At 41.5% G+C, this 18,202-nt stretch overlaps 4 protein-coding genes across 4 annotated transcripts; all 4 read right to left on the bottom strand.

Annotated features, from left to right (window-relative positions):
- Positions 1 to 51: 51 nt before the first annotated feature.
- On the bottom strand, positions 52 to 1,199 carry LOC118423839. Its single transcript, XM_035832119.1, has one exon. The coding sequence runs from the start codon at positions 964 to 966 to the stop codon at positions 274 to 276; it is 693 nt and encodes a 230-aa protein (XP_035688012.1). The 5' UTR covers positions 967 to 1,199; the 3' UTR covers positions 52 to 273.
- A 362-nt stretch (positions 1,200 to 1,561) lies between these two features.
- LOC118425085 (kelch repeat and BTB domain-containing protein 2-like) lies at positions 1,562 to 5,832 on the bottom strand. The gene is made up of 5 exons (XM_035833904.1): positions 5,557 to 5,832; positions 4,842 to 5,102; positions 4,306 to 4,445; positions 3,974 to 4,183; positions 1,562 to 3,814 (listed from the first exon to the last, which is right to left on the bottom strand). The coding sequence occupies exons 1-5, from the start codon at positions 5,809 to 5,811 to the stop codon at positions 2,938 to 2,940; spliced, it is 1,743 nt and encodes a 580-aa protein (XP_035689797.1). The 5' UTR covers positions 5,812 to 5,832; the 3' UTR covers positions 1,562 to 2,937.
- Positions 5,833 to 6,838: 1,006 nt separating this feature from the next.
- Positions 6,839 to 15,268, bottom strand: LOC118423830 (kelch-like protein 6). The gene is made up of 4 exons (XM_035832100.1): positions 15,063 to 15,268; positions 14,230 to 14,369; positions 8,641 to 8,850; positions 6,839 to 8,363 (listed from the first exon to the last, which is right to left on the bottom strand). Exons 1-4 carry the CDS (start codon positions 15,177 to 15,179, stop codon positions 7,460 to 7,462), a joined length of 1,371 nt encoding a protein of 456 aa, XP_035687993.1. The 5' UTR covers positions 15,180 to 15,268; the 3' UTR covers positions 6,839 to 7,459.
- LOC118423833 lies at positions 11,774 to 14,092 on the bottom strand. Its single transcript, XM_035832114.1, has 2 exons — positions 13,827 to 14,092; positions 11,774 to 13,527 (listed from the first exon to the last, which is right to left on the bottom strand). The coding sequence occupies exons 1-2, from the start codon at positions 14,075 to 14,077 to the stop codon at positions 12,609 to 12,611; spliced, it is 1,170 nt and encodes a 389-aa protein (XP_035688007.1). The 5' UTR covers positions 14,078 to 14,092; the 3' UTR covers positions 11,774 to 12,608.
- Positions 15,269 to 18,202: the final 2,934 nt, after the last annotated feature.

The raw sequence follows: 18,202 nt of genomic DNA, 5'->3' as shown, positions 1-18,202 counted from the left end.
GTAATGCATCAACGGTAATCTATAACCATGCCTAATAGTGTCCAAAATAAACTCAGGTGCACCAGCGTTCTGCCAAAATTCAATGTTTCTTTTCAGTCTCCCTCTGACGCTGATAGCTGGATCTCCTTCTTGGAACTCAAAATCTTTCAAATTCATGAATTCCCTCAAAGAAGAAATTCCTGGGATGTCTCCAACGAAGTCACCCTGCCCCTGACAATTCAGTCATTCTGCATGAGGGAAGTCTGAAAATGAAAATTTACGAACAAAATTCAATTAAAGTTTCTTGCTGGACATGGTGTCGAACTGCTGCCCCCGCTGCCTGAAGCCGCTCAACTTGGGACACGTACCCCTCCAGTGCCCTTCCTCTCCGCAGGCAAAACAGTTGCCCGGCTTCTTAGCGCTAGTGACGGAAGATGTAGCGTTACCGTAGAACCTAACTGGTGGTTGAAAACTCTTGTCAAAAGAACGCTTTGCTTGCCCGGTCTTCCTCCGCTTTTCCTCGTTCTCCTTCTTGGCTTTCTTTGCCCTCATCTCAGCTTTAAACATACGTTTCTCATCATCTGAGTTGTCAGCCAATTCGTTCTTTTTGTATTCTTCAACTGTAAGCCAGCCGGCTTCAGATTTATCCGCCATAAGGATACATTTTTGCCTAAAAGAAATCAACTCCTCACCTTCTGCCAGTGCCTGTAGCGCTCTCTCTGTTTTCCCTGCCTGCGCCTCCGTCTTTGCTTCCACCAGCTTTTCCTTCACTTGCTGTGTGAAGTCAAATTGATCTTGATAGGCCTTTCTCTTAATCTTGGGCGCTGAGTCCGACTTCATCTTCTTCAGCTGTTGTACTTGCTTCTCAGCCAGGTCTTCGTTAGCCCTCTTCAGGTCACCCAACTTTTGATCCATCATGACGGAAACAGCATTCAGAATCGATTGCTTGTTAAGCTCTATAGCCGCTGTAACTGCTTCCGCATCCATGATGACAAAGAACCAAAGACAATCTTGTTGTATCCTGCGTGTCGTGACAAGCGTCGAATGAACAGACTACTCCTGTAGCCCTATAAGTACCTACCATATTACCATACACCTGTGAATCACGCCCTGTGTGCGTGATCCCTCACCTGTGTTACACCTGCATTACTGCAGAAACTCAATTATTTGCTAATTTGTCACGATAACAAAGTTAGTTCCTCAAACGCAAATAATTATCATCTTCCATCATGCCTAGAGATAGAAGGATGCCTACCATGATATGTAAATAACAAGTAAAGATATCTGTACCACTAGCAAGAAGGTTTTGTTTTATGTGCCGTTCCAAGAGTATTTATTTTGTAGTAAAATTATGCCCCATTACATTATGTTTCTCCTTGATTTAGTTTGCCGGCACGTTTTTTTGTATGTGTATATACCCAATGCCATGTAGTAATCTGATGCTGTGCTTAGGTCTTTAACTTTGAGAAAATTCCTAAAAGATGTTTTCATAGAAGTTATCATGACACGATTAATTCATACCCCCTTAAAAGTAAAGTTGGTCGTCAGACAGAATAGAACAAAATGACGACTGTCTTTCCATCAGTAAATATTTATTGCTAAAAAATGATACAAAAGGCATTATTCTGGAATTAACCAGTATATCAGGAAATACATGTACAGGGCTCGAAATAACACCTTCATATGCAGGTTAGTGCAGTAAAATTGGAGCTGTGCAGGTATTTCTGGTGTCTACCTGCACCTAACCTGCACAATTCCATGTACTGGGTTTTATTTATAGATGTCCTATACTGTAGGTGGTTATGGATGGTTATTAACTGTTACCACCTATAAAGTATAAAAGAAAAAAATAGCAATGATTCCTGAACAATATTAGTATGATCCATACTTCCTAAATTCAGAGTGGTGCAGGTAAAATTTGTCTGGTACAGGTAATTTTCAATGCTACCTGCACCAGTGCAGGTATGCAGAAAAAAGTATTTCGAGCCCTTATGTATATACTGTGATGTGCGTAACTTTACAAATTGCTTCGTAGACAAACGTTAACAGCAAATAACTTACCTGTCACATGATAAACCTAAACATTTCGTACAATGGTAATGGCACCACAGAAAAGTGTATCTAAAATACAATTAGAATGTGAAATAATGGTAAATGTTCGATATATGTTTATAGATAGTCTCAGTCTGGTACCATCCTATATAATTCACTGGGACTCCCATATAACTTGTTTCTGTTGTTAGATTTAGACCTTTTTCACACTTCCCATAATACAATGCGACAGGGTTCCGGATATGGTTGTTGACTGGGATGTTACAACCGTTGCCCAGGGTGCGAAACCAAGGTGAAACCAGCTAAAACCTGCAATACGAGGGCGGCAAAGCATCTAAACTAATGATTTGTCCGGAAATATAGTACAACTATTATTAGGGCTGAGAATTTTCCAATTTTTGTGGTCAGAAGTATAAACTAGCAAGCCCGTCACCACTGTGGCTGTTAGTTGGTTTCGCCCCGTGATCTCATGGTTCACGACTTGCGTTTCGTCTGCAGCCTTTGTTCTTTGATGTCAGAAAGTGAGTTTTACCATGCCCCGTGCACTGGAACTATATATGCTAGACAAATCATTAGTTAATATGCTTTGCCGCCGTCGTACTGAAGGTTTTAGCTGTTTTCACCCTTGTTTCGCACCCTGGGCAACGGTGGTAACATCAACATCCATATCCGGAACCCTGTCGCATTTTATTATGAGAAGTGGGAAAAGGTCTTTAAGAAAAACGATGGAAGCATTTCTGTAATATTTCCACCTAAGTATTAAATCTAGCAGTACGACACAATTCCCATTGTTGAGACATTCAGGAAAACCCGAGATCTAAACAAAATGTTGTTGAGCAGCCCAGCCGGGCACTCTATTCGTTAACCTGCACAGTAACGACAAAAAGCGAAAGGAATTATGTGTTTTTATGCCTCCTTAAGATGTGGTAGGTATATACGTGCCACAGGGAAATAAGGACCATGCGCAAAATACTCCGTATCAGGCAGGGTTGTCCTCAAGCTCATCCAGACATCAGCAGACCTGTCATACACAAATATCAAATTTCTGTATACTTCCTGGGAGTCACTATATAAACAGATGCTGACCAGTAGGTGCAGCTGGTTTTCCAGTACATAAAGCTGGGGAATATCATCAATATCAAAGTTTCCTGGGTTTGGCCAGCTTTGCAGTGTCTGCCATTGGTCTGACTCTGTGTCGTACACCCAAGACTGAGTTAAGTCCATGTCTGTGCAGAAAATCTCTGTTCCCATGGCAACTGCTGTACAGAGTTCAGGAAAGTCCCCTGGTGAGGTCCTCTTGCCCCAACGGTCCTGGCTCGGGTCGTAGCGATGCACTTCCTTGCTTGTGAGGATGTAGAGGTATGAGCCACAGGACAATGCTACATAGCAGTAGAATGTAGCACTGTCAAGTTCTCGTGAACACTCCTGCCACTGGTCAGTGTGCTGGTTGTACTTTCTCATCCATAGGACGGACGCGTTTTCATCGACAGCAAGAAAGTATAAAATCCCATCAACTTCAAGAAGGTGGTTATTGTAGTATTTCAAATCTTTTTCAAGCCTCAACCACTTAGATACTGAGGACATACCAGCATCTTCCCACACATTCTTCGCATGGTTGTACTTAAACATAGACAACTGATCCTCATTCTCTCGCTTATTAGTCAGGATGTAGATGTCGTTATCACTTGTGACTGTCACGTTTTGCACGAGAGGAAGGTCTTCAGGCTTGTACCTGCAGCTGATGTACCCTCCCAGTGGGTTCATGAAGAGGATCTCGTTTGAACTGGAGAGGAATAACATACATTACACACTTAAGAGATATGGGACAACAAAGGCAAACATTTCTAAGGGATGAGGCCAAACCACAACGTGCACTAATGATATCAAATCTAACCTGTTAGCGACGTGGAAAGTCAGACAAAAAAGGACTTCATTTACTGACCCGCGCTCTACATTGAACAGAAGAGCCATCTCCATGGTATGCCCAAGCCTCGGCTTCAGGTTGGGGTCCCCTTTCTGTACCGCATCCCTGATGACCTCAGAACTCCCAGGATCCTCTCTAACCAATGGGTGTTCCAAGATGGCCGCCGTGTCGTCTGGGGTCAGCAGGTTGAAGCGGATGTGAGGGAGGATGCTGGGTAAGTGATGTATTCTGTAGGGTACAGGGTAGGGGTGGGTTTAGCTTTCTTCTTGGTAACACATCAGCCCCATAATCAAACATGTTTTATGTCATCATAAAACCACAACATCTATCTATAGCACACTGTCACCCACCTGTCCTCCCTGCTGTGCTGCACCCATCTCACCACAGCCTCCCACACTGTTGTCTCCTCTTTAACTTCCAGCTCATCATGGCTGATGATCTCAGTCAGCTGATTCACATTGAGGCTGCAGAACTCTTCTCTAGAGGAAACCTGTGAAGGTACAGAGTACACGTACACGTATGGTACTGTGGAAATGTATGTTTTCTGGTTTCCTGGTTTCCTGTGCAAAACAACCTTTCATTTGTAAAGGCTTCTAAAACTGTAAAAAAAAAGGAAAATGGGTGCTATTCTTTAAAATAACACTAAAGACATATGTGAAGTTTATAAAATTGAAATTTGTAGATGACATTTTGTAAAATAACAGTCACGACACTTACGAAAAAAATACAACCAAATGTAATTTGCAAACATTTTGCAATGATTTTCAACACAAAGACTCATTCTTCTAGACTTTCAAAACAGATCCCAACCAGCCTTGTATTCACCTCACACTTGTAATAAAGGAGAGTTAAATGATGTGACCCGCTATCAAAATATATGACCCACCTCCACAAAGTGCCTATTGATCAACTGCAGACAACGGTTTCTGACTATGTCCACAGAGAAGACCTCAGCAAACTTGTACAGGTCCACACAGGTGGAGCACTCCACGTTCATGGCCATGTAGCTGCTGCAGGTGTCTCTCACATAGTCCAGTTGGAGGAGGTCGGCTGCCTGGTACAGGGGCTGCACTTTGTCCAGGGACACATGGAGGGTTCCTGAGTAGATGTAACTCAGGATCTCCACAAACATGTCTGCATCCAAACCCTGAAAAAAAATTACATAACATTATTCAAACGGTTATTACTTTGATAAAGGTATTACTTATATTGAGTCCAAATATAAGCAAAGTAATACTGCATGCAAAAATTTAGTTCAATCAATGTAGTCAAATTTCCATCGAATCCTGCTGTTTTATGTACATAATCTATTGTACTTGCAAAAATATAGCGATGAATATTTATGTTATGAATACTGTAATCGAAACTAACTTTTCAGCTGAAAAATACATGTTCATAATTCTAGTGCCCACAAAGTTGACCTTTAACCCCTAAATACCACGACGTGGGGAGGGGGGCATTGCGAGCAAAACATTCAAAGAAATGTCTGACATTTTTGTGTGCAATGGGTTCGGCCTGTTCTAGATGTACTGTGTGATACGTAGCATCTCCATAAGTTACCTGTTTCGCCCTAGTCTAACCACACGTCACGCCAACCTTACCTGTAAAACAACCGTCTTCTGACGACTTTCCGCCATGTCACTTGTAAACATGGCCCTGAAGTAGGGGCTGGCCGCGGACAGAACAAGCCGATGGCAGGGAAACCGCCGGCCCTCGACTTCAAGGACAACATCCTGAAATGCCCCATCATTCTGTAAGTCGCCTACAGTTCCGAGAAACCCGTGCAGATAGCTCTCGTCTTGGTAGGAACGAGGACGAACTGCGCTGACGTGGGGTTCTTGGTCTGAGGCGGCCATGTTGATGATGATGGTATGACTCAAGGGTCAAAGGGTGGGTAGACACGCACTGATTACCCACATAACGAAGCGGTAAGGATGCAATCAGTATTCCTCTATATGGAAGGATTCCTTCCGTTATATATACAAATAACCTCTAAGGATATTTGTACCACTGACGGGAATGATCTGTCCTTTTTTTCTGTCGCTAACTTGCGTTTCCGTTTGCTATTGAGTCACAAGGAGTTTTAACAATATGTTACAATTTTAAGACTTTATATCTGTGCACAAAATAAAGCGCTTTAATACCGACAAGCTTTCGATCAGTCCTCTGATCCTTCTCAAGTTGAAATGACCCAAAACCTAAGTCACACATTCATTCAGCAAAGGGTCAAAGGTGCTTGACAGTCGGTATCGACCCCCGTCTCGGTTGAGTGAAGGTTGGTGGGCTCTGGTGTAAATGGCCTTGTTTCAACAATGTTTTATTAGGTAAGCCCTGGTCTGGCTGTTAACCAATGCATCTCACGTTATCGCTATACAGTGATCAGATGTTGAGCTTGATGAAAGCTACGTTCAAGCTAAGATTATGTCTGTCTGTACCTTTCTTTCCCAAAGGGTTACTTTTGACTTTGTGTAATTGTTATTTATGTGATGGCTTTATGCCCCCAGTAGCTTTGCTGGAAACTGTAGCTGGATAAATTTAGATACACATTTAGGTGGTAATATTGTAATTTTCACGAAAATGAGATAAGGAAAAGTGAGGAAACTGACAAAATATATTTTATGGGAGGCTTCACGATACGAATCATAAATGCCTCACCTGGTATCTATCTTCTAAAGGTACAAGAGGAATTCAGACATAATTGTACATGGCAAAATGAAAGCTCTTCCTTTTAATCGGTCAAGATATATTGTTTGAAAATGATACTGTAACAAGAGTAAGACAGCTGTTACCGACTACCCCCTACACTCTATGTGACATAGTTTAACCCAACATGAATATTGAATAGGATGTGCTCTCTAAGTGACGCCTGAAGTCCATGTAATAAGACCTCTTATTCCACTGGTCTTAAGTTGAGCACACGTCTCTGTGCTCAATACTAACCATACACAAGAAAAGATTGGTTAGCAGCATCAAGCTCTCTGACTGATACCGAGCAACCTACACGGTACAACAGATAAAAAAAAAGATATAACAGTTACATTCTAGATAAAAATACCTATATATATGAACTGGCTTGAATCTATCTTAAGTAACTTTGCAAATTGCTTTAAAACGAAACTGTATGGTGACCAACAAATACAATGTTAATCATGCTACACAATATAATATAAACCATACAGGTAGAATTATGTACAAGGTTTCATATAAGGCATGGCATCTTTGCCTGTGTGCCACCCTAGTTACTTAACTAGGACTCCCATACATGTAACAACTGCCCCCTCACCAAAAAGTACAATGAATGCCCCGGTACACTTATTAGAAAGGCACTTAGTATAATGCTATCTTGTATTTTAACTGCTGTTGAACTTTAGGGCACAAATCATCAGTTCAGTCTCTTACAGAAAGATGTCCATACCTATAAGCAAACGTTTCAATCTATAATTTGGCAAAATCAAAGATCGAAATATAAGGTCTTTATTCAGTCTTTGAGACCTTTCCTGCACATTAACAATGACAAAGGAGTAATGTGTTTTCGGTCGTCTTAAGATATGGTAGATACATACGTGCCACAGGGGCACAAGAACCATAAGCACTATATTTCTTAATATCACGCAGGGTGGCCTTCAAGTCTCTCCAAGCATCAGCCGACCTGTCATACACATATATGAGATGTGTCCAGTCTGTAGATGACCCTTGACTTTGTCTGTCAGTGTCATAGACCTCCAACAATACATGTAGCTGGTTCTCCATTACAAAAAGACTTGGACTGTATTTCATACAAAGATTTCCTGGTTTAGTCCAGCCTTGCAGTTCCTGCCAACAATCTGACACTGTGTCGTACATCATAGTCTGGGTGAAGTCAAAATCTATGCAGAAAATCTCTGTTCCCATGGCAACAGCTGTACAGACATCAGGTATGGTGGTTGGTGGGGTTTGCTCGTTCCAGCGATCTTGGCTTGGGTCGTAGCAATGCATTTCCTCCGTTCTGAGGAAATAGAGGTGTGAGCCGCAGGACACTGTTGCACTGCGGTATAAAGTTTCACTGAGTTGCAGCGGTGAACAGTCCTGCCACTGGTTCGTGTGCGGATTGTACTTTATCATCTGCAGCAAAGGTTGGACTTCTTCAGGATTAACAGCAAGGTAATATAGCATCCCATCAACCGCATGTAAGTTTCTCTCATACAACTGATCTTCTGGTCCATTAGAGGAGGACACACCAGCTTGTTCCCACATGTTTTCTGCATGGTTGTATTTGAACAGGGTCAGCTTCCTATATTCTGATTGCAGGATATAGACGTTGTTATCACTGGTGACTGTCATACTATCGACACGAGGGAGGTCTTCAGATTTGTAAAGGCAGCTGATGTACTTCCCTTTACGAGGGTTCATGAAAAAGAGCTCCTTGGAACTGGGGAAGACAAAATACATTAGAAACTGTCAATAAAACTGGATTGGAAACTCATACATTTCTAAAGAAATGAGGCTGACATCACAGTATGCACGGTTCTATCAAATATTTCTGGCTCCTAAGAAATGCCCTTCCCTATAAGCAGGAATCAGATGAATGGTACATTTATTGCAAGATAATAAAACCACAGACACTCACTCACTATCCGGTATGAGGAATAATATTGTGCAAGAATTGTTCACTGCTTACTAAGTCAAACAAGTAAGTACATACTAACTTCCAGTTCGAATTGTACATCAGAATCATTTCCGTGGTCATCCAAAGCCTCGGCTTCGGGTTGGGGTTCCCTTTCTGTACCACTTTCCTGATCACCTCAGAACTTCCAGGATCCTCCCTGACCAGGGGATGTTTCAAGATGGCTGCCGTGTCGCCTGAGGTCATCAGGTTGAAGCGGATGTGAGGGAGGATGCTGGGTAGGTGGTGCAGTCTGTGGGGTAAAGGATAGCGGTTGACATGGGGGCAATTTTTTTTCATTTCAGAAATATTGAATCATATGGACAAACTGATTAAAAGTAAGCTTATTTGAGCATACTTTGAGCCTGTAAATAGACACATGATAGTCATCCATATTCATAATTGTACAACACTCACCCCACCTGTAGGGGTGGGTACCAGTACAGAAAATTAAGGTATGGTTCAGGTCCAGAGGATCAGTTCCAGGTCCGGATCTGAACTTGGACCTGATTCAGTACTAGTATGTGAATGGACGATACTCAAAACAATGGTCCATTTTGCTAAAAAGAAGTATCTTTGTGGAGAATTTGACTCCCACTGGTGTTCTAAAATCCTGCAAGACTTAAATTGCCTCTGTATGATAGACTGTAAGTCTTTTTAGAAATGATTATAAGCTCTACTCTACTTCGCTGTTCTTATTTTCTTCGACTGGTAAGCCCCAAAACGTGTGAATTCCTGATCATATACTAGTAATCTATTTATTTTCTAATGAGTCAAACATCTGGTCTACCAAATTTTTTCAGGTCCAGTTTTTCTGGACCGGTCCAAAAAGAAAAACTGGTTTTGTACTGGTACGATGTACGATGCAACCGTATCCACCCCTACCCACCTGTCCCTTCTGCTGTGCCGCACCCATCTCACCACAGCCTCCCACACTGTTGTCTCCTCTTTAACATCCAGCTCATCATGGCTGATGATCTCAGTCAGCTGACTCACACTCAGGCTGCAGAATTCCTCACTGAAGGCAACCTGTGAAGGTGCAGAGTACATGTACATGTATGGAACTGTGGAAAACAATGTTTTATTGATAAAGGCTTCTTTTAAGAAGCAATATTGCAAGATTAGCGCTACAAAGTGGATTCCATTCTTTTATGTTATTTGGAATACAGCTATGAAGATCACAAAATCAATAAAAATATTGCAGAATAATCGAAACTATCTGTCACTCTACTCATAAAAGAAATGGAAGGTCTCCAAAGTTTTTATCCGAAAGCAAATTTCTTCCAGAATAGAATACAACATCACACGAGGTACCAGCCCGACCACAGGTAGGATCGCCCGACGGCCAAAGGCCAATTCAAACTGCGGGAGGGCTGGGACCGAGGGTGATGCGGAATACACCGTGTTGTATCTTATTTATGTCATACCCACCTGAGACATGTTTTGAAACAAAATGTGCCGGATGTTGAGAAAATCTGGTGCCCTTGAACAAACATTGTTACAACAGCAATATTTCAACATCTGAATCAGGTATTCAAATTTTCGATTGCACCGCATTCGGCATGTCCAGAGTCCGTTCGAACAGTTTCAAAGCCAGAGCATCTGTATTGAACGTTATTGCGGCCCAGATACTACAGAGTATCAAAGTATCAGACCCACCTCTGCAAAGGTACTAAGGATAAACTGCAGACAAGCTTTTTGCACAATGTCTACAGAAAAGACATCAGCAAACTTGTACAGGTCCACACAGGTGGAGGGTCCCACGTTCACGGCCATGTAGCTGCTGCAGGTGTCTCTCACATAGTCTAGTTGGAGGAGGTCGGCTGCCTGGTACAGGGGTTGCACTTTGTCCAGGGACACATGGAGGGTTCCTGAGTAGATGTAACTCAGGATGTCGTCAAACATGCTTGCATCCAAACCCTGCAAAACAATATAACAAAGAACTTGTTCAACGTATGCAAAATAGTGTATCATTATCAGGATACACTTGAATGTCGCAGGGAAATACATCACAAATTTCTTAACATGACGGCCTAACCAATTGACCTTTAACCCCTTAATACCAAAGAGGTCACTCAGGTCAGTAAGTCAAGGGGTCAGTAAGTGGGGAGGGGGCACATTGAAGGGAAGTTAAACATTTCTTGGTTTGGCTAAACGTTAAACAGCCTCATTACTCATACTTTGGGTACCTACTGGCTGGCAAAATACACCAGATGATTAGTTTTTATCGTTTTATGTGTTCTCTAGGATACATAGCATATTTGAACCGTTGTTGTTTTATTCTATTCTACCCACACGTCACGCCAACCCTACCTGTAAAACAACCGTCTTCTGACGACTTTCCGCCATGTCACTTGTAAACATGGCCCTGAAGTAGGGGCTGGCCGCGGACAGAACAAGCCGATGGCAGGGAAACCGCCGGCCCTCGACTTCAAGAACAACGTCTTGAAAAGCCCCATCCTTCTGTAAGTCGCCCACAGTTCCAAGAAACCCGTGCAGATAGCTCTCGTCTTGGTAGGAACGAGGACGAACTGCGCTGACGTGGGGTCCTTGGTCTGCGGCGGCCATGTTGATGATGATGGTATGACTCAAGGGTCAAAGGGTAGAAGCCATACACTTATAACCCACATAATGTAGCAGTGTGAGCTACAGTATGCCGCCTCCATCTCTCGAGAGAGAATTGTTCCTACTACATGCATATTAAAGATGTAAAAAAAAACGATACCAAAATCTGTATCGCTAGCTGGAAGGTTTTGTTTTACGTACAATTAAATCAAATTTAGTGCTGGTTTTGCTGTGAAACTATCCCCGAGTTACAAGGAGTTTTCGCAATGTTTTTTTAGAAGTTTTGGCTGTATGTAAATCTATGTAACATTATATTACACAGTAGAGCGACGATTGGCCTGCGGATGGGACTATGGTACATATTGGTTGGATATTTCTTTGAAAATATGTTATTAACTTTATTCATCTAAGTCTAAGTACGTTTTGTATGTTTTATGCTGGTTTGATGCCGAAGTAGGTTTGAATTGATACTCTTATTCAATAAATGCGGTAATGCATCCTAGAAATGTTTTTGGTGGTGTACATGTTTAAATGTGACTGACATTTTGTTATAAAAGGCATCACGATACAAACTGATAATTTTTTCTAAGTACAAATTGTCGTTAAACTGAATAACACTTACCTAAAGAATGACTCATTGCGTTCATCAATGGATATTTATCATCAAAACATGATACAAAAATATTACATATATATTGTAATTTAAAATACAGGTATACAAACTAGTTTTAATCGCATGAATGTGCATAACTGTGCAAGAGGCCTTTGAAGAAAAACTAAGTGCAAACAAATATAACACTGAACAATCTATAAAACAAATAACATTAATAGTCAGACTCTGTGCCACACAAGCTCTCACTGCCCTGGGCTTCGTGAAGATCTTCAATAAAAGGGTTGCTAGAATAAAAAAAGGACTAGTAGGCCAGCATACAAAACTTGGGCTAAAATACGGAACTGAGTAGGCTAATAAACACAAAAGTAAGTCAGGCTAACATGCAAAACTTAGGCTAACATACAAAACGTATTCAGGTTAACATACAAAGTGCGAAAAAAATAGAAAATAAAAAACAATATAGCAAAACATATAGAGTATGGAAAAGGTAATATTAGTACAATTGTTAACACACTTTTCTAAAGAGCAATTAGCTAGCAATTATCTAGCAAATGTTTGTGTGGAAGATACATCAAGTCAGTCATGGGAAGATGAGTATCTTCAAACTTCAGAAACAAGAACCTCAAAAGTTATCATTCTCCTAGCAATGTGCATGGCAGCACCAATTTCTGCTTTCAGGTCATTGGGCAATAATACTTTGTGGAAGGGTTTCCATCATAAACCAACTTGTTTTGAATGTATCAAAAGACCTATCCTACTTTGGGTACTCCTCAAAATCCAAATTCTTTACAAAAATATCATTAGACAATCCTGCTCTACAGGACTGATACATTCTATGTCTCCTTATCCTGCACTTTAAGATATGGTAGGTATATACGCGCCACATGGCACAGGTTACCATACGAATAATATTCCTTATCTGGCAAAGTGGCCTTCAAGTCTCTCCAGGCATCAGCAGACCTGTCATACACATATACTAGGTGTTTTCCGTCATCGTCATCATAGCCATAGCTATAGTTTAACAATATGTGCAGCTGGTTTTCCAGTACAAAAAAATAAGGAGAACCATAAGTCTCACGGATTCCTGGGTCCGGCCAGCCTGGCAGTTTCTGCCAGTAGTCTGACTCTGTGTCGTACACCAAAGTTTGAGTAAAACTGAAATCTGTGCAGAAAATTTCTGTTCCCATGGAAACAGCTGCACGCATTTCAAGATTGGGCTGTGGTGATGAGCTCTGCTTGTACCACCGGTCCTGTCTCGGGTCGTAGCAATGCAGTTCCTTGCTTGTGAGGAAGTAGAGGTCTGAACTGCAGGACAATGCTGCACTGAATTGGCATGTAGAATTGAAGTCGTATGAAGTATTGTCAAATTGCAGCTGTGAACACTCCTGCCACTGATCTGTGTGCCAGCTGTACTTTCTCATCGACACCAAGCATTCTTCTATATTTTCAGCAAGGTAGTATAAAGTCTGATCAACTTCAACAAGGTGCTCTTCGTAGCAATTCACATTGTTTCCCAGTCTTAGCGACTTAGATACTGAGGACATACCAGTATCTTCCCACACATTCTCCGCATGGTTGTACTTCAACACGAACAACGGTTTGCTATTGTCCCGCTCACGAATCAGTCTGTAGATATTGTTATCACTGGTGACTGTCACGTCTGTGTCACGTGCAAGAGGAAAGTCTTTATGATTATAACTGCAGCTGATGTACTTCCCTTCCCGAGGATTCATGAAGAGGAGCTCGTTGGAACTGAAGAGGACATAATACATCAGGAACGGTCAATAAAATGGACTGCAAACTCTTACCTTCTGGGGGGAATGAGGCCCGGTTCACAGCATGCTCTGATGTTACTAGTATCTTTCAAATCTAATCTTGTATCTTCAGAGAAAAGAAATTCAGTATGTGTGGACTTAGGCGCAGAGCATGTTCCCATTACTGAGACTGTAGAAATGTGCATTGTAGTACCTGAACAATGCACATGTGTAATAACCTTGTACAAGGGCTGTAGACCTAGAAAGTGAAACGAAGAAGAAGAAGTATATACTGACCCTACAGCGGACAGCAGAACCATTTCAGTAGTCCTCCCAAGCCTCGGCTTCAGGTTGGGATTCCCTTTCTGTACCGCATTCTTGATGACCTCAGAACTCCCAGAATCCGTCATGACAAGGGGATGCTCCAAGATGGCTGCCGTGTCGTCTGGGGTCAGCAGGTTGAAACGGATGTGAGGGAGGATGCTGGGTAGGTGATGTAGTCTGTAGGGTACAACAGATTCACAAGGGGATGTTAAACAAATAGACATAGAGGATGTTGGGATCTCAGGGAAAAACCTGGCAAAAAAACCTCCTCAATAACTGCAAGCTTCTGCAGTCATACATGTAATGAAGTATGTACACATCCATATCTATAAGCGCAATCTCAGATATTCAACAACAGAAGAACACTGAAACCCACCTGTCCTCCCTGCTGTGCTGCACCCATCTCACCACAGCCTCCCACACTGTTGTCTCCTCTTTAACTTCCAGCTCATCGTGGCTGATGATCTCAGTCAGTTGATTCACACTCATGCTGCAAAATTCCTCTCTTAAGGAAAACTGTTGAGGAGCATGGTACATGTTGGTTAAATGTTAACATATTAAAAAGGCTTCTTAAAACTTAACAGTTAACACTACAAATTAGGGGATATTCCTTTAGAATATTCTTCTGATAGCCATATAAAAGTTACCGTCAATTAAGTTATGCAAGACAAACTTTATGAGACTTGAGACTTTATTTGAAATCCATTAGTGAAGTGCCCTAGGGCACGCCACTTATCTTCCTGGACTTCATTTCATACAGACGACATACTAGTACATACAGTGATCATTATTTACATACATGTGAATTAAAAACAGTCATCAGCCATGCCATCATTATATACACAGTGCATAAAAAGGAGCAGTCAATACATAATATATACACAATACACAAGTCAATGGAACAGCCAAGATCTATTTACAAGTTTCAATTCAGGCTGGGGATCACAGAGGCCGTTTTTAAAAGATCTTACAGATTGGGCAGACTGTAGTGCCATAGGCAGCTGGTTCCACATTGATGTTGCTCTATACCTAAAGGTTCTTTTCAAGGAGTTTGTCCAACTTGAAAGTACTACCTGAAGCAAAGTGGGTACAGTAATTGTGCTGTTTCTTAACAGAAGACAGTTTACTGCTGAGACAGACTTTAGATAACTCTTTTTTTCAAGATTCCTGATTAAGAGAAGTGACCTAATATCAAAATATCAGTCCCACCTTAGTAAAGTTTATATCGATCCACTCCACACAACGCCTCAGGACAGTGTCCACAGAGAAGACATCAGCAAACTTGTACAGGTCCACACAGGTGGAGTGCTCCACGTTCATGGCCATGTAGCTGCTGCAGGTGTCTCTCACATAGTCCAGTTGGAGGAGGTCGGCTGCCTGGTACAGGGGCTGCACTTTGTCCAGGGACACATGGAGGGTTCCCGAGTAGATGTAACTCAGGATCTCCTCAAACATGCCTGCATCCAAACCCTGTAAAGCAATACAGCATAACAATTTTCGAACGTTTAACACATAACATATTACTATCAGGCTGTATAAAGAAGGGCCATATGTCACAAATTTTTGCTTGATTATGTTATAAAGGTCAAATTTTGATCCCATTATACATTTTGTCTACACAATCTGTAGTCACTTCTTGCGCATATATTAATTTGTTTCTTTCAACTGTAATTTTAAGTGCGGAAACTTTCACGGTGGCTTAACGTTCACAGTTTTCGTGGCGGCCGCTTCACTGTGAATTTAAACCACCGAAAACATTTTTCGAAACCTTGCAGAATAATAGAATGTAACAATGTTCATAAGCTCAACACATAAGGTATCATTATCAGGGTTGTATTAAAGACTTTTATTTAACTATTTATCACACATAAGTAAGTATTTATCACACATTTCTTTTATTATAAATATAATGGTCATTTTTTTCAAATTCCAGTCTGCAAATTACCTACTAGTACCACATCTCTACTTCATTCTCATATATTTACATATTTCTAATACCAATGCTCATGATCATAATTATTCGTGAGCAAAGTTGACCTTTAAGCCCTAGATATAAAAAAAAAAAACACTAGTTACTAGTAAGTGGGGAGGGGGGCATAACGAAGGTCACATCAAAGGAAAGTTTGTTGTTTTGGTTTCCCTTGCCTTCTCCACGATACAGTATCCACGATACAATATATCCTATTCTAACAACACATCACGCCAAGCCTACCTGTAAAACAACCGTCTTCTGACGACTTTCCGCCATGCCACTTGTGAACATGGCCCTGAAGTAGGGGCTGGCCGCGGACAGAACAAGCCGATGGCAGGGAAACCACCGGCCCTCGACTTCAAGGACGACATCCTGCAGTAGCCCAGCCTTCTGTAAGTCATTCACAGTTGCGAGAAAGCCGTGCAGATAGCTCTCGTCTTGGTAGAAACGAGGACGAACTGCGCTGACGTGGGGTTCTTTGTCTGCGGCAGCCATGTTGATGATGATGGTATGACGCAAGGGTCAAAGGGTAGGTAGACTAGACAAACACTGATTACATGATGCTTCACTATGATTTTGTATGTTGGCACGTCTTGCCTTATGTAAATATATCTGCGGGTAGCAGACACAGGAAGAACCAATATTACGACAGGTTGTTTCAAAAACATAATTTTTTTATGAAGGCTTGCAGTCGCCTGCGCTGCAGCCGAACGATGATGATGATGATGAGTAAGCCTTTATATTTCGATGTTTTGAAAATAGATGTTTTGCGATAAATGTGAAAATATACGAATTTTTATTATACTAGATAGGCCTCGGACTGAGTAACTTATAAAAGATGTTTTAATAGAAGTCATCGTGGCCTTTAAAGGACAAAAAAAGTCAAAGGACAATTTGTCTTTAAACAGAACAATGACTTGATCCAGCTCATCGTGGCTGATGACCATAAGCAAAGATTTATTGTTAGAAATATAAAAAGATATACTTGTACATTGTATCTGACCCTACGTGTATACAATCGAATGCGCATTACATTACAGAGTATAGTATGAGTAGAGCAGACTTACAAATGGGTTCGTGAAATGCGCTGACAATAACATATATGTACAATTATAAACAAATACAATGTAAATGACACCAAGGAAAAATGTATGTAACACACAATTAGAAACCCATGTGAAATAATGGTAAAGGTTCCATAAAGGATTATACTGTCTTATACTGGATGCTACCCTAGTTGATAAAATAAGGCTACCATACCCCCCTCTCCGATCTCCTCACCAAATACATGTAGTACTAGAGCCCAATAAAGTAACCAGAATTGCAAACAGGGGTATGGTGTGTTGGAATCTCTACTGTTAGATTTTTAAATAAAGCTGACATTGCCTACAAAGAAAAGAAAGTGTTTCTTTAAAACTTTTACCTAAATACTTAAGTATAAGATCTATCACTGCAAAACATGTCAGATTGAGAAGACATTCAGCAAAACAACACGTGGCTAACCTTAAGAGTACATGTGTTTTTATGTCCCGTTAAGATATGGTAAGTATACACGTGCCACAGAGGAACAAAAGCCACACATTTCATAGACCGTATCTGGCAGATTGGCCTTCAACTCTCTCCAGGCATCAGCAGACCTGTCATACACATATAGGAGATATACAAGGCTTTCCTGGGAGTCGTTAGTACTACAGGTTATCAATATATGCAGCTGGTTCTCCAGTACGAAAAGGCTGGGGTAAGTATCAACAGTGAGGTTTTCTGGATTCGGCCAGCTTTGCAGTATCTGCCAGCTGTCTGACTCGGTGTCATATACCATAGTGAATAAGAAATCTGTGCAGAAAATCTCTGTTCCTATGGCAACGGCTGTGCTGACATTTGATAGGCGTATTGGTCGGGTCTTCGCACACCAACGGTCCTGCCTTGGGTCGTAGCGATGCACTTCCGTGTCTGTGAGGAAATACAAGTTTGGACCGCAGGGCAATACTACAAACTGGCGTAGAGCTAGAATTTTGTTAAGTCGCAGCTGTGAACACTCCTGCCACTGGTGCGAGTGCGGGTCATATTTTCTCATCTGCACCAATGGTCTGTGTTCTTCAGGATTAAAAGCAATGTAATACAGACTCCCATCAACTTCACAAAGGCGTTCCGCGGAACATTCCAGTCCCATGCTAGATATTGAAAACACATCTGCTTTTTCCCACAGGTTTTCTGCATGGTTGTACTTGAACAGGGACACATGATTCCCATCCTTTGATTTTGTGGTTTCCACCATGTAGATGTTGTTAATGCTGGTAACTGTCATGTCTGTGAAATCAGGAAGGTCTTCTGGCTTGTATCTGCAGCTGATGTACTTCCCTTCCCGAGGATTCATGAA

The sequence above is a fragment of the Branchiostoma floridae genome, chromosome 10 (assembly GCF_000003815.2).
Source record: "Branchiostoma floridae strain S238N-H82 chromosome 10, Bfl_VNyyK, whole genome shotgun sequence".
In the NCBI taxonomy this organism is placed as follows: Eukaryota; Metazoa; Chordata; class Leptocardii; order Amphioxiformes; family Branchiostomatidae; genus Branchiostoma; species Branchiostoma floridae.
Note: the sequence above shows the minus strand (reverse complement) of the source record. Positions and strands in the feature narration are given on the sequence as shown.